The 15,426-nt window shown below is 43.5% G+C and overlaps 1 protein-coding gene across 1 annotated transcript in view; it reads left to right on the top strand.

The window, feature by feature from the left end:
• The first annotated feature begins 253 nt into the window (after positions 1 to 253).
• Positions 254 to 15,426, top strand: part of STOX1 (storkhead box 1) — a 54,438-nt gene continuing 39,265 nt past the window's right edge. The window contains exon 1 of the mRNA XM_043477247.1: positions 254 to 636. Coding sequence (XP_043333182.1) covers positions 327 to 636 — 310 coding nt within the window. The 5' untranslated portion in view covers positions 254 to 326. The remainder of the gene's footprint in view (positions 637 to 15,426) is intronic.

Below are 15,426 nucleotides of genomic sequence, written 5' to 3'. Positions count from 1 at the left end.
GCCGGTGGGGGAAGAGGAGCTCCGGGTTGCCGGAAAGCAGGGAAGTGGGCAGTCCCCCGGGGTGGGAGTTGGGGGATTGGGCTGGGGTGTGGAGAATGACCTGGGAGTTCAGCACTTGGAAGCCCCTACTGGCCGCCTCTCGGGTGAGAGCAGTGGCCGTCCCCAGGCTGCACGTCCCGCCCCACCCCCTGCCCGGCGCTCAAACCGACCCCGCCCCCTGGAGCCCGGTTCCCCCGGCAGCCGGCGCCGCGCACAGTAAGCTGATCCCTCCCGCAGACCGCGGGCACCAGCGCACCGAAGCTGCGGGCCCTGGCCGCCGAGGCAGCATGGCCCGGCCCGTGCAACTGGCGCCAGGTTCCTTGGCGCTGGTGCTGTGCAGGCTGGAGGCGCAGGAGGAGGCGGAGGGTGCGGAGGAGCCTGGCGGGCGCGCCGTGTTCCGCGCCTTCCGAAGAGCCAACGCGCGCTGCTTCTGGAACTCGCGGCTGGCGCGCGCCGCCTCGCGGCTGGCCTTCCAGGGCTGGCTGCGGCGCGGGGTGCTGCTGGTGCACGCGCCGCCCGCCAGCCTGCAGGTGCTGCGCGACGCCTGGTGTCGCCGGGCCCTGCGCCCGCCGCGGGGCTTTCGCATCCTGGCGGTGGGTGAGTGCGGGGCCCGGAGGGGAGAGAGTCCGGCGCGACCTGCGGGACCGAGCCCGGGCCTTTGGGGCGGGAACTGGCGGTGGAGGGTGCGGGTTTGGGAGCGCAGACAGAGTGGCTGGGGAAGGACTGTCCTGAGACGTTCCTTCTTGCTGGGACACGAGAGCTTCCACCTTCAACAAGACATGACTGGACGCTGCCCTGGGCCGACTTTAGGGTGTCTCCATTCCTCAGCTCTTTGAGGCAGTGAAGTGCACAGGTTCCTGATCGAAGGAACTTTCAGGCTGGAAAAGTGATGTTTTAGGGAGAGAGGTTTAGGGCCCGGGGAGCCGGAGCTGTGCGGTCAGGAGACCGGGGCCTCAGCCCGGGCTTCATGGGTGGGGGTGCTTAGGAAATGTACACCAGGAGCTGGCCAGAATCTACCGATTGTCAACTGGCTGATGTTTTGTTTGATTTGTTTCAAATTACACGCTTGGAGTGGACAACAGGCTGCGGTTTTCATGCCATGCTCTACTGGGTGGTGTGGTGGTCTTGGAACAGAGCCTAGTGGAGGGTTTGGGGTCGTTAACTACTAGGGAAAAAGAAATGACAAATGGCGTTCTGGATACATCCCGCCCCATTAGCTAGATAGGGAGAATTCCTCCTTTCCAGTCTTTTCAGAGTCCATTTGTTAGGAGACAGCAGCTTTTTGCTTGTGTAAAATAGCTTCTCGTTAAGAACATAAGCCACTGCATCACTGAGTGGTCTCTGTTACCCACTAAACTCATGTGGGTGTCAGCTCCCTGTAAACAGCCTGGTTCTGTCTGCATTTATATGGGGCTTTGAGTACCATTTGATGGTGTGCTATTGACAAGTCACCAGTTGTTTCAGCCCTCAATTTTGACTCCTACCAAAGAACCCCTCTCTGTCTCAGCCCATAAATCATCCTCTGAGGAGGAGGAGAACAAGGAGCAGCAAACAAGATATATTTGTTTTAGTCCCCAGGTGTAAGGGAGCAGGATAGCATGAGGTACTTGATGTTGTGTATCATCTGCTCAGAGGTGATGTCTCTACATCCTAGGCCAGTGAGGTTGAACTTTGGCTTCTCACCTCCATGCATCCAATTCTGTGTGGTACCTCTACCCACCCCCACTTTTCTTCCCTAAAGAGCTCATTTGCAAAGCCACACACACACATTTCATCTCCTTTTACTTGCAGGAATGAGTGAAGAAAATAGGTTTCTGGCTTTGATAGCGGTGAACCAAGTAGCCAAGCCAAAATTCTCAAAGGGGAAGGGGTCTTTCAGACAGGCTGGATGAAAAGCTCTTTTCAGTCCTGTGTCCTCGGTTTTTCTGGTTTGAATTAGTGGCTGCATTCTCTGGTTCCCCCATCCCCCTTTCAAAGGGTGAGCACACAGCATATTGCAGAGAGGGAATGGATGGAGTTGGGGTCTGGACCTGAGGGTGAAATAGAGAGGGCTTGTGCTAAGCCAGAGGCAGCTGTGATGCTGCTGCCTGAGGTGTAGCCAGCAGTGGTGAATGCCGGTTCCTGGACTGACCCTGTTTGCTGCCATCTGAAAGATGCATTGGACAAAGTGAACATATCACCAGGTACTCTTAATTCTCCACCCACTAGACAGTGCTGCCTCATTGCATAGTTCAGGATATTATGGACACTGTATTCTACGGAGAGTGCAGCACAGTGGTCTTTACTCTGGGTCATCTCCCCTGATGGGGGGCTCTTGGAAGGAATAGTTTTGAGGTTATTTAACAGAATATTGATAAGAATTTGAACATAATTTGTACAAAACCACCTACTGGGATATTTTGAGGAACAAAACAGGGAAGATCTTATTTGATGCTGGTCAGTGGATACACATGGGGAGAGAGGTTTGTTTTAAATGTATTCGCTAATTACTAGTCTAATTTGGAGGTGCTTGGGTCAGATTGCAGGAGAGGAGGCATCAGGGCAACTCGTGGGCCACCTCAAGAGTCCCAGAAGGTGGTGAGAGGAGGGGGAGTGGATTTCTCTCAAAGACACTGGAAATTTCAGTCCACTTGCTTTCACAAGTCTGGCAGGTCTGGCTTCCAGAAGCTAAAATGAGCTTCCAGGAAGGCAAGGAAGAGCAGCTGAGAACTAATGCAGGTTTTCACTCCACTCTCAGTACCTTGTGGGAAAGAGCAAAATGTTAGAAAAAGACACAAAGAATCAATTTGGTCAGATCAGCTTGGTCTCTTTCCTATAGATTTTTCATTGTTTTGTTTTTTGAGGCTCATGTACTCCTATATAAGGGGTTCCCTGGTGGCTTAGCGGTAAAGAATCTGCCTACCAATGCAGGCGACGTGGGTTTAATCCCTGGGTCCATGGGAGAAGGAGTCCCATGGACACAGGAGCCTGGCGGGCTACTGTCCATGAGGTCACAAAGAGTTGGACATGAGTTAGCAACTAAACAACTCCTATATAATAGCATTTGGGCTTAGGAAGTGTTGCTGACCAGCCCAGACAAAATGCAGGGAGGAAAGGAGGAATGGCCCTCAGTTTTATAAACCCACTGTGTTCCACGGGTCCTTCTCCTAGGCTTCCAAACCTGGGGTCATGGTGGCCTTGTAAGATCTGAGGAAGGATTGCTGTGGCCAAGCAGACAGGAGTGGCCTGAACCCCAGGGACAGATTTGAATTTAAGGCCTGTAGGGGTTTGTTTCTCCCTTGTTTTGTGCATCTTCTTTCCCTATTCACTTTCTCTACCCCAGCTTTACTCTGGTGAGAAAAATAATTTCCAGGCTGACAGTATTTCCCTAAGAGGCCGAAGGGTCTTTAGCAGGGTAACCAGGCTCTAACTCTTCTTTTGTGCTCTAGTCCTCAAGTGTTTTCTGTTCTTTTTTTAAAAAATTAGCAAATGACCTTAACAACTGATGGGTTGAGCTCTGGAAGCTTCCCAAAACTGCAGGTGGTGGAGGTTGGGGGACACCTGTGTTTGTTTGGATGAATCAGTTCTTACTCGAGGACCACACCCACTGGGGAGTTGAAAGGTTAATGATGGCCTCCTGGGGTAAGGGAGGGGAGGCCACTTGGCCAAACCAGTTTGTTTTCCGAAATTTATAGTTGAGGTATCCCAAGTCTTTCACACCCAGTGTGGCCTTTCATCTTTTTCATTGAATGAGAATGATAATAAGAATGCCTGTGCGGAGTTCCTTGGTGATCCACAGTGGTTAGGATTCTGGGCTTTCACTGCTGTGGCCAGGGTTCAATCCCAGAAACTAAGATCCTTTAAGCTGTGACTTTTTCAAAATACTTGCTTCATTAATGTATTCATATGCTAGGTACTGTTCTAGTTTTTTTTTTGTTGTTGTTGTTCAAGGAGAGAATGAAGTCAGCCTGTGTACTTCATATTTAGTTCAAGAGGGGAGAGCTGAGTGGGAGCCTGTGTTCTGGAAGCTGGCTGGTTCACACACAGTCTTCTGCATCCCACAGTGACAGATGTGGGCACTGCAAGACCTGATTCTTGCAAGTCTCTGATTCAGCTGGACATGAGTACCCTGGTGTGTGCTTTGAAGGGTACTAAAGATCAGGCTGTCAGGTTGGTGAAGGGGAGGTGATGGGAGGATTTTCCCACCTCTCCTCCTGTCTCTCTTACCTGCTCCTTGACACATCTCTGAGCACAGACTTATCAAGGTAAAATGACAAGTGCTCCTTCTGAGTAGAGTCCAGCCAGTAATTTATGCTAGGTGTAAATTTCAAACTCTGTTCTGAGATCTTATTTGGGGCAATAGTTCGAGGACACATAGACCCTGATGGTACAAGAGTTGAGCAAACATCAGAAATGTTCTGACTTACTTTATCTGATTTTGGGGATGGCAGGGGGGTGGGGTTGGGAGAGATGGTGAGGAGAGGGGATGATCCAACTCCTCTTCTTCCTTGTTTCTGGAGTCCTGTCATGAACTGGCAGTAGGGCCTCTTGTTGGGTTCAGTAGCTAATGGAATTTTTAGATGAAATTAACATTTAGTGAAATCCCCAAATCATAAATGTAGCATTTCATGCAATTTTCATATAATATACATGAATGTAACCCAAATTTCCAACAGAGTTTGAAAAATTATCATTACCCTAGAAAGTTCCCTCTGCCCCTTCCCAGTCAGCTCTGCCCCCACCCTCAGAAGTACACTTTTCTGTGTAAACCATAAATTAAGTTTGCTTGTTCAAGCGCTTCACATAAGTGAAATCACAGACTATATACTCTTTTGTGTGAGAATTCTTCATTCAGCCCAATGTTTCTGAGATTTACCTCTGTTGCATTATTAATTTGTTCTTTTTTTTTTTTAATTTGTTCTTTTTTATTGCTCAGTAGAAATCCATTTTACTAATGTCAATATATTATGGTTTATTCATTTATCCTTAGATGGACTTCTGGGACATTTCCAGTTTATGGCTAATATGAAAAACTTTTATGAATATTTCTGTACACTTTTTTAATGCTTTTATTTCTTCTGGGTCCTTACTTAGGAGAGGAATTGCTGACTCCTTAAGTAGGTTATGTTTAGTTTTATGGCACCTTTTCCCAAAGTGGTTGTACCATTTTACACTCATTTTATATTCCCCAAAGATTTTCTGCAGTGTTTTCTACTAGAAGTTTTATGGTTTTACATTCAGGTCTATAAGCCATTTTGTTTATGTGAGTTCCTTAGTGGCTTAGTCGGTAAAGAATCCGCCTGCGATGCAGGAGACCTGGGTTTGATCCCTGGGTTGGGAAGATCCCCTGGAGGAGGCCATGGCAACCCCTTCCAGTAGCCTTGCCTGGAAAATCCCCGTGGACAGAGGAACCTAAAGGGCTGCAGTCCATGGGGTCACAAAGAGTCAGACACAGTTGAGCAACCAAGCACAGCACAGCACGTGAATGGTATGAGGTGTAGTTTGAAGGTTTTTTTTTTCTTTTTGCATATGGGTGTCCAGTTGTTCATGACAATTTGTTGAAAAGACTAGCCTTTCTCATTGAATTCCATTTGCAACTTTGTGGAAAATCAATTGAGTATATGTGTAAGGGGCTATTTCCATTCATCTAGAGTCTGTCCTTTCACCAATACTATACTTATTGTACTTCATAGTAAGACTTGAAATCAGATGTTGTGAGTCCTCCAACTTTGTTCTTCCTCAAAATTGTTTTGACTACTCTAGGTTCTTTGTTCTTACACATAAATTTTAGAATCAGCTTGTCAATGTCTTTAAAAAAAAATACACCTGGAATTTTAATTGGGATTGTATTGAAACAATATATTAATTTGAAGTTAGATGAGAAATTAATCCTGGCTTTCCTCAAACTGCTCTGGTTTTAGAAATGATAGTCTTGCATCTTAGGAACCCCCTCTATCCCAGGCAGACTGGGATGCTTGGTCACCCTTATTTGGGGAGAATTGACATCTTAACAATTTATGAACATGGTATATCTCTGAGTGGTCTTAATTTGTCTTGGCAGTGATTTGTACTTCTAAGTGTTTAAGTCCTAAATATCTTTTGTTAATTTATGTCCCTGAAAACAATTTTGGATTCTATTGTAAATAGAATTACTTTAAAATAAACTTTTTAAAAAATTAAAATAAACTTTTTTATTTTGGAAAAATTTTAGATTTACAGAAAAGCAGAGGTAGTACAGAGTTTCATATTCTTTACCCAGTTTCACATAATGTTTTACCTTACTTTAAAAGAAGTTGAGATATAATTCCCATAACATACAATTAACCATTTTAAGGTGTACAATTCAGTAGGTTTTAGTATATTTACAATTGTACAATCATTTCCATTATCTAATTCTAGAACATTTTCCTCACCTCCAAAGAAACTGTACCCACTAGCAATTTTTCCCCATTCTTCCCTTGCCCAAGCCTCTGCCAACCAGTAATCTACCTTCTACCTTTATGAATTTGCCTATTCTGGACATTTCATGTAAATGGAATCCACACAATATATGGTCTTTTGTGTCTGGTACATTTTACTTAGCATAATGTTTTCAAGGTTCCTTCATGTTATATCTTATGTAGTTTGTTTTTATGGCTGAATAATATTCCACTGTATGGATGTACCACATTTTGCTTATCTACTCATCAGTGGATGGTTATTTGAATTGGTTCCACTTTTTGGCCACTGTGAAGAATGCTATCAACATTTCTATGCAAGTTTGTGTGTAGACGTATTTTTATTTTTGGGTAGATCCCATTTGGTTATTTTTTTTTAAATAATGGATGGGAAATTGTTTGATTATTTAGTTTTTGGTTGCATTGTGAAACTTGTGGAATCTCAGATCCCCAGACCAGGGAGTGAACATATGTCCTTGGCAGTGAGAGAGCCAGGTCTCTAACCACTGGACCACCAGGGAATTCCCCACTGATTATTATTTTTCTTAAATAATTTGTTTCTCTGATGAGATTTCTAACCTGTTCATTACAAATATGTTTTCTTTCTTTTTTAAAAATCTTTCAAAATAGCTATACAAGCTTCTTTAAAAATCCTTGTATCTGCATATGGGCCACCAAAAAAAAAATTCCTTGTTAATTCTGCCATCTCAGTCATCTCAGGATCAGTCTCATTGGTTGCCTTTTCTTTGGAATGGCTCATTTTGTTTGTATTGTCTAGACATAGATTGTATCTCTGACATTATGAGTCATATGTTGTAGAGACTCTGGATTATTATTTTCCTCAGTAGAGTTTGTTTGTTTGTTTGTTTATCAAGCAATTAATTTGGCTGTGCTCAAATCTCTGAACTGTCTCCCCTGCAGTAAGTGGCAGGTTAAAATCTCTTAAGGTAGGCTGCTTGTGCCCTCTGCATGCATAGTTCATAGTTCAGTCATGAGTTTATATTTAGAATTTGGGGTTCCACCTCCATGGCTCATTCCTTTTGAGCATCACTTTTTTGCTGTTGTAGCTGCTCCAAAGTGGCCTTAGATTCTTTAATCCAGTAAGATCGGCTTTTGTGTTTCTACCATAGTTTCAGTCTCCTGGCCTGGCTCCTAATGTAGCTTGCCTTTAGGTGAAGGGCCCTAAAAAATGAGAGACTTCTGTATTGCCATTTCCTTCTGAGAGGACTGCCCTTCCAGTTTCTACTGATTTTGGTTGCTTTTCAGTACTTACAGGTTAAAGTTTTTATATTTTGTCCAAAATTTATGGTGGTTTTTTGCAAGAGGGTTGGTCTAATAGTATCTTGTCCATCATTATTAGAAATGAAACCTCATTAATGGGTGTTTTTAAGTCCTGCCTTTTTCTCTTTTAGAACATCATGACCACAGAGAAATTAATGGTTATGACAAGATCATTTAGTGTTCGTCGCTCAGTTGTGTCCAGCTCTTTGGGACCTGTGGACTGCCAGGCTCTATCCATGGAATTCACCAGATCAGAATACTGGAATATTCGCTTCTTCAGGGGATCTTTCCAACCCAGGGATCGAAACAGGGTCTCCTGTGTTGCACACAGATTATTTAGCCAGTCATCAAAACAAATGGCTCTGTTCCATCTCTTCTTTCTCCCAAACAGACCTTGGTATCCAGTCTTTTATAGCTTGATTATCCTTTTTCTTCTGTTTAGTAGTAACCTGAAATAACTGCCCGTTTTGCAGACAGGAAATGGAATGAATCAAGCCTCTGATGTGGCTGGTATTGTTTGGGTTTCTTGAGTTTCTTACCTTCCTCTCTATTCATCACCAGTTCTTCCAGAGTTCCTGTAAAGACTCTGGTAATTTTCACCAGCCAGTGCCCTTTCGCTCACTCTCCCCATCAGATCTGCCAGGCCTTTGGTTCATTCCAAGGTTTGGGAAATGGCAGAAACAGCTGCTCTGACCCTGCTCTCACCTCCCTCCTTTCTACCCGGGATCTTTCCAGCCATGTTTTTCTGGCTTTGTTCTGCCAGATGTTGCCTTTTCCCTATTCTGGGCAGGGGCAGCTGAAGGGTTTAGTTTGAAAGAGCCAAAGGGCTCACAACAGGGTGTCTTGTAGACATATTGCTGTTATCAAGCTGGATGATCTGAATGTTGCGTCTGGGTAGTTAATGAGTGTCCTTGGCTTCATGTTTTGATTTGGCAACTGGTGGATGAGAGGCGGCACCTCTGGTTGCCACCATGTATGTTGAGGTCCAGTGGGATGAAAAGCGCCATTAAACTGAAAATCAACTTGGATTCCTCTTCCTTCTGTCTCATCCCCAGCCAGTATGTCACCAAGTGCCATGAGGCTTACTCCTTAGTGTCTCTCAAACCCACCCCTTTCTCACCATTTCCACTGCTACGACTTTATCCAACCAAGATCCACCATCTCCTACCTGCATTATGGCTCGAGTCTCCTCCCTTTTTGTGGTGCTGTCTCCTGGCTGGCCCTGGACACTCCAGTTCATTCCCCATCCTCCAGGTGGGCAGACTCTCAGCATCTAAACTACAGATATGAATCTGCTCTTTATCTGCTAGAGTCCCTTCTGCTTTTCTCCTTTTCTTTTCAGGAAAAGTCCAGAGCCTTTAACATGTGCTGCAAGGCTCTCTAATCCGAGTCTAGCCTGAACTCCCCCTCCACCCCATCCCCCCATCTTCTGAGAGGTGCCTGCCTTTCTTTATCAGTCAGGGATCAGTCAGAGAAACAGAACCACTGTGAAATATATATTAAGAGATTTATTACAAGGAATTGACTTTGCATGATTGTGAGGGCTGGCAAGGCAAGTCTAAAATCCATTGGTCTGGCCATCATGAAAGGCAGGCTGGAACTCTCAGGCACACGTCCAGGCTGTTCTGCATAAGTGGAGTTTCTTCTTTTGAGGAGCCTCAGTTCTGCACGTAAGCCTTTTCAACTGAGAGAAGCCTAAATTGTCAAAGATCATCTCTCTTAAGTTTTATTGACTTTAATCACATCTATAGTTTCAAAGTGAAGCCTAGATTAGCATTTGGTTGAATAACAGTGTCTATAGTCTAGCCAGCTGACATATAAGACTAACCATCACTTCCCTTCAGCCAGACCTGGGTACTGTGTTCTGAACACACTGGACTCTCACATAGGCTGTCTTTGCATGCTGTTCCCCCTGGGGTGTCTGAGATGGGTGCTCTTTGTTGTTGTTCAGTCACTACGTTGTGTCCGACTCTTTGCAACCCCATGGACAGCAACACGCCAGGCTTCTCTGTCCTTCATGATCTCCCAGAGTTTGCTCAAACTCATGTCCATTGAGTCAGTGATGCCATCCAACCATTTCATCCTCTGTTGCCCCCTTCTCCTCTTGCCCTTAATCTTTCCAAGCATCAGGGTCTTTTCCAATGAGTTGGCTCTTTGCATCAGGTGGCCAAGCTTCAGCTTCAGAATCAGTCCTTCCAATGGGTTGGAAGGACTTCCAACTCAGGGTTGATTTCCTTTAGGATTGACTGGTTTGATATCCTAGCTGTCCAAGGGATGCACAAGAGTCTTCTCTGGCATCACAGTTTGAAAGCATCAGTTCTTTGGTGCTCACCCTTCTTTGTGGTTCAACTCTCACATTCATACATGACTACTAGAAAAACCATAGCTTTGACTAGATGGACCTTTGTGGGCAAAGTGATGCCTCTGCTCTTTTAATATGCTAAGTTTGTCATAACTTTTCTTCCAAGGAGCAGATGTCTTAATTTCATGGCTGCAATCACTGTCTGCAGTGATTTTGGAGCCCAAGAAAATAAAGTCTCTCACTGTTTCCCCATCTATTTGACATGAAGTGATGGGAATGGATGCCATGATCTTAGTTTTTTGAATGTTAGATTTAAGCCAGCTTTTTCACTCTCTTTCACTCTCATCAAGAGACTTTTTTTTTTTTCATCAAGAGACTCTTTAGTTCCTCTTCCCTTTGTGCCATTAGAGTGGTATAATCTGCATATATGAGATTGTTGGTATTTCTCCCGGCAGTCTTGATTCCAGCTTGTGCTTCATCCAGCCCAGCATTTCTCTTGATGTACTCTGCAAAGAAGTTAAATAAGAAGGCTGACAATGTACAGCCTTGACGTACTCCTTTCCCAATTTTGAACCAGTCCATTGTTCCATGTCTGGTTCTAACTGTTGCTTCTTGACCCACATACAAGTTTCTAAGGAGGTAGGTAACGTGGTCTAGTATTCCTGTCACTTTAAGAATTTTCCATAGTTTGTTGTGATCTGCACAGTCAAAGGCTTTAGCATAGTCAATGAAACAGAAGTAGATGTTTTTCTGGAAATTCCTTGCTTTCTGTATGATCCAATGAATGTTGGAAATATAATCTCTGGTTCTTCTGCCCTTTCTAATGCCAGCATGTACATCTGGAAGTTCTCAGTTCATGTACTCCTGAAGCCTAGCTTGAAGGATTTTGAACATTACCTTGCTAGCATGTGAAATGAGCTCAATTGTATGATAGTTTGAACATTCTTTGACATTGCTCTTCTTTGGGATTAGAGTGAAAACTGACCTTTTCCAGGCCTGTGGCCACTGCTGTTTTCCAAATTTGCTGGCATATTGAGTACAGCACCTTCACAGTATCATCTTTTAGGATTTTAAATAGCTCAGCTGGAATGCCATCACCTTCACTAGTTTTGTTTGTAGAAATGCTTCCTAAGGCTCACTTCACTTCAGACTCCAGGATATCTAGCTCTAGGTGAGTAACCACACTGTTGTGATTATCCAGGTCAACAAGACATGTTTTCTATAGCTCTTCTGTGTATTTTTGCCACCTCTTCTAATGTCTTCTGGTTCTATTAGGTCCTTGCCATTTCCCCCTTTTATTGTGCCCATCCTTGAATGAAATATTTCCTTGATATCTCTAGTTTTCTTGAAGAGCTCTCTAGTCTTTCCCATCTATTGTTTTCCTCTATTTCTTTGCATTATTCACATAAGAAGGCTTTCTTATCATTCCTTGTTATTCTCTGAAACTCTGCATTCAGTTGGGTGTTTCTTTTCCTTTCTCCTCTGACTTTCGCTTCTTTTCTCTTCTCAGTTATTTGTAAGTTCTCCTCAGACAACCACTTTGCCTTCTTACATTTCTTTTTCTTTGGGATGATTTTGGTCACCACTTCCAATACAATGTTACAAACCTCCTTCTATAGTTCTTCAGGCACTCTACCAGATCTAATCTCCCTTGAATCTATTTGCCACCTCCACCCCATATAATCCTAAGGAATTAGATTTAGGTCATACCTACATGGTCTAGTGGTTTTCTGTGCTTTCTTCAATTTAAGCCTGAATTTTGCAATAAGGAACTGATGATCTAAGCCATAGTCACCTCCAATTCTTGTTTTTGTTGACTGTATACAGCATCACCATCTTTGGCTGCAAAGAATATAATCATTCTGATTTCAGTTTTGACTATCTGGTGATGTTCATGTGTAGAGTTGTCTCCTGTGTTATTGGAAGAGGGTGTTTGCTATGACCAGTGTGTTCTCTTGGCAAAACTCTGTTAGCCTTTTCCCTGCTTCATTTTGTACTCAAAGGCCAAACTTACCTGTTAATCAAGGTATCTCTTGACTTCCTACTTTTGCATTCCAATCCCCTGTGATGAAAAGAACATCTTTTGTGTGTGTTAGTTCTAGAAGGTCTTGTAGGTCTTCATAGGACCATTCAACTTCAGCTTCTTCAGCATTAGTGGTTTGTCATAGACTTGGATTACTGTGATATTGAATGGTTTGCCTTGGAAATGAACTGAGATCATTTTGTTGTTTTTGGAATTATATACAAATACTGCATTTCAGACTCTCTTGTTGGCTATGAGGGCTACTCCATTCTAAGTGATTCTTGCCTACAGAATTAGACATAGTGGCCATCTGAATTAAATTTGCCTGTTCCCGTCCATTTTAGTTCACTGATTCCTAAAATGTCGATGTTCCTTCTTGCCATCTCCTGCTTGACCACTTCCAATTTACCTTGATTCATGGACCTAACTTTCCAGGTTCTTATGTAGTATTGTTCTTTACAGCATTGAACTTTATTTTCACCACCAGCCACATCCAAAACTGGGCGTCGTTTGCTCTTTGGCGCAGCTCTCTTTCTGGAGCTATTTCTCTGTGCTTCCCCAATAAGCATGTTGGACACTCACTGATCTGGGGGGCTCATCTTTCAGTGTCATATATTTTTGCCTTTTAACACTGCTCATGGGCTTTTTTTTTTTTCGCTCATGGGCTTCTTGAGGCAAGAATACTAGGGTGGTTTCCCATTCCCTTCTCTAGTGGACCATGTTTTGTCATCGCTTCACTGAGTCATGCAAGCCCTTTCACTGACAAAGCTGTGATCCATTGATCATTTTGGTTAACTTTCTGTGATTGTGGTTTTCATTCTGTAGTCTGTGGGACTGTAGTTCTTGTTTCTGTTTGCCCTATGATGGATGAAGATAAGAGGCTTATGCAGGCTTCCTGATGGGAGGGACTGGCTGTGGGGAAAACTAGGTCTTGTTCTGGTAGGCAGAACCAAGCTCAGTTCAGTTGCTCAGTCGTGTCTGACTCTTTGCAACCCCATGGACTGCAGCATGCCAGACTTCCCTGTCCATCACTAACTCCCAGACCCTGCTCAAACTCATGTCCATCCATTTGGTGATGCCATTTATCCATCTCATCCTTTGTGGTCCACTTCTCCTCCTTCCTTCAATCTTTCCCAGCATCAGGGTCTTTTCCAATGAATCAACTCTTCAACACCTGGCATCAGGTGGCCAAAGTATTGGAGCTTCAGCATCAGTCCTTCCAATGAATATTCAGGACTAATTTCCTTTAGGATTGACTGTCTTGATCACCTTACCGTCCAAGGTACTCTTAAGAGTCTTCTCCAATACCACAGTTCAAAAGCATCAATTCTTCGGTGCTCAGCTTTCTTTATGGTCCAACTCTCACATCCATACATGACTACTGGAAAAACCATAACTTTGATTAAATAGACCTTTGTCTGCAAAGTAATGTCCCTGCTTTTTAATCTGCTGTCTAAGTTGGTCACAGCTTTTCTTCCAAGAAGCAAGCATCTTTTACTTTCATGGCTGCAGTCACCATCTGCAGTGATTTTGGAGCCCAGGAAAATAAAGTCTGTCACTCTTTCCATTGTTTCCCCATTTATTTGCCATGAAGTGATAGGGCCTGATGCTCTGATCTTTGTTATTGAATGTTGAGTTTTAAGCCAGCTTTTTTACTCTCCTCTTTCACTTTCAAGAGGCTCTTTAGTTCCTCTTTGCTTTCTGCCATACGGGTGGTATCATCTGCATGTCTGAGATTATTGATATTTCTCCCAGCAGTCTTGATTCCAGCTCGTGATTCATCCAGCCCAGTGTGTCTCTTGATGTATTCTGCATAGAAGTTAAATAAGCAGGGTGAATGCATACAGCCTTGTCGTACTCCTTTCCTGATTTCGAACCAGTCTGTTGTTCTATGTTCAGTTCTAACTGTTGCTTCTTGACCTACATACAGGTTTCTCAGGAGGCAGGTCACGTGATCTGGTATTCCCATCTCTTTAAGAATTTTCCACAGTTTGTTGTGATCCACACAGTCAAAGGCTTTGGCATAGTCAATAAAGAAGAAATAAATGTTTTTCTGAAACTCTCTTGCTTTTTCGATGATCCAATGGATGTTGGCAATGTGATCTCTGGTTCCTCTGCCTTTTTAAAATCCAGATCGAACTTTTGGAAGTTCTCGGTTCATGTCCTGTTGAAGCCTGGCTTGGAGAATTTTGAGCATTACTTTGCTAGCGTGTGAGATGAGTGCAATTGTGCAGTAGTTTGAGCATTCTTTGGCATTGCCTTTCTTAGGGATTGGAATGAAAACTGATCTTTTCCAGTCCTGTGGCCACTGCTGAGTTTTCCAAATTTGCTGGCATATTGAGTGCAGCACTTTCACAGCATCATCTTTTAGGATTTGAAATAGCTCAACTTGAATTCCATCACCTCTACTAGCTTTGTTCATAGTGATGCTTCCCAAGGCCCACTTGACTTCACATTCCAGGATGTCTGGCTATAGGTGAGTGATCACACCATTGTGATTATCTGGGTCATTAAGATCTTTTTTGTATAGTTCTTCTGTATATTCTTTTTTTTTCTGTTTTTTTTTTTTTTCTGTATATTCTTAAATCTACTTCTCACTTCCACTGTATAATCGTTAGGGATTTGATTTAGGTCATACCTAAATGGTCTAGTGGTTTTCCCTACTTTCTTTAATTTAAGTCTGAATTTGGCAATAAAGATTTCATGATCTGAGCCACAGTCAACTCCCGGTCTTGTTTTTGCTGACTGTATAGAGCTTCTCCATCTTCGGCTGCAAAGAATATAATCAATCTGATTTCGGTGTTGACCATCTGGTGATGTCCATGTGTAGAGTCTTCTCTTGTGTTGTTGGAAGATGGTGTTTGCTATAACTAGTGCATTCTCTTGGCAGAACCCTATTAGCTTTTACCCTGCTTCATTCTATACTACAAGGTCAAATTTGCCTGTTACTCTAGGTGTTTCTTGACTTCCTACTTTTGAGTTCCAGTCCCCTATAAAGGAAATACAATAAACTGTGGAAAATTCTGAAGGAGATGGGAATACCAGACCACCTGACCTGCCTCTTGAGAAACCTATATGCAGGTCAGGAAGCAACAGTTAGAACTGGACATGGAACAACAGACTGGTTCCAAATAGGAAAAGGAGTACGTCAAGACTGTATATTGGCACCCTGCTTATTTAACTTATATGCAGAGTACATCATGAGAAATGCTGGAAGAAGCACAAGCTGGAATCAAGATTTCTGGGAGAAATATCAATAACCTCAGATATGCAGATGACACCACCCTTATGGCAGAGAGTGAAGAGGAACTGAAAAGCCTCTTGATGAAAGTGAAAGAGGAGAGTGAAAAAGTTGGCTTAAAGCT

This window comes from Cervus canadensis, chromosome 8 (genome assembly GCF_019320065.1).
Source record: "Cervus canadensis isolate Bull #8, Minnesota chromosome 8, ASM1932006v1, whole genome shotgun sequence".
Taxonomy (NCBI): Eukaryota; Metazoa; Chordata; class Mammalia; order Artiodactyla; family Cervidae; genus Cervus; species Cervus canadensis.
Note: the sequence above shows the minus strand (reverse complement) of the source record. Positions and strands in the feature narration are given on the sequence as shown.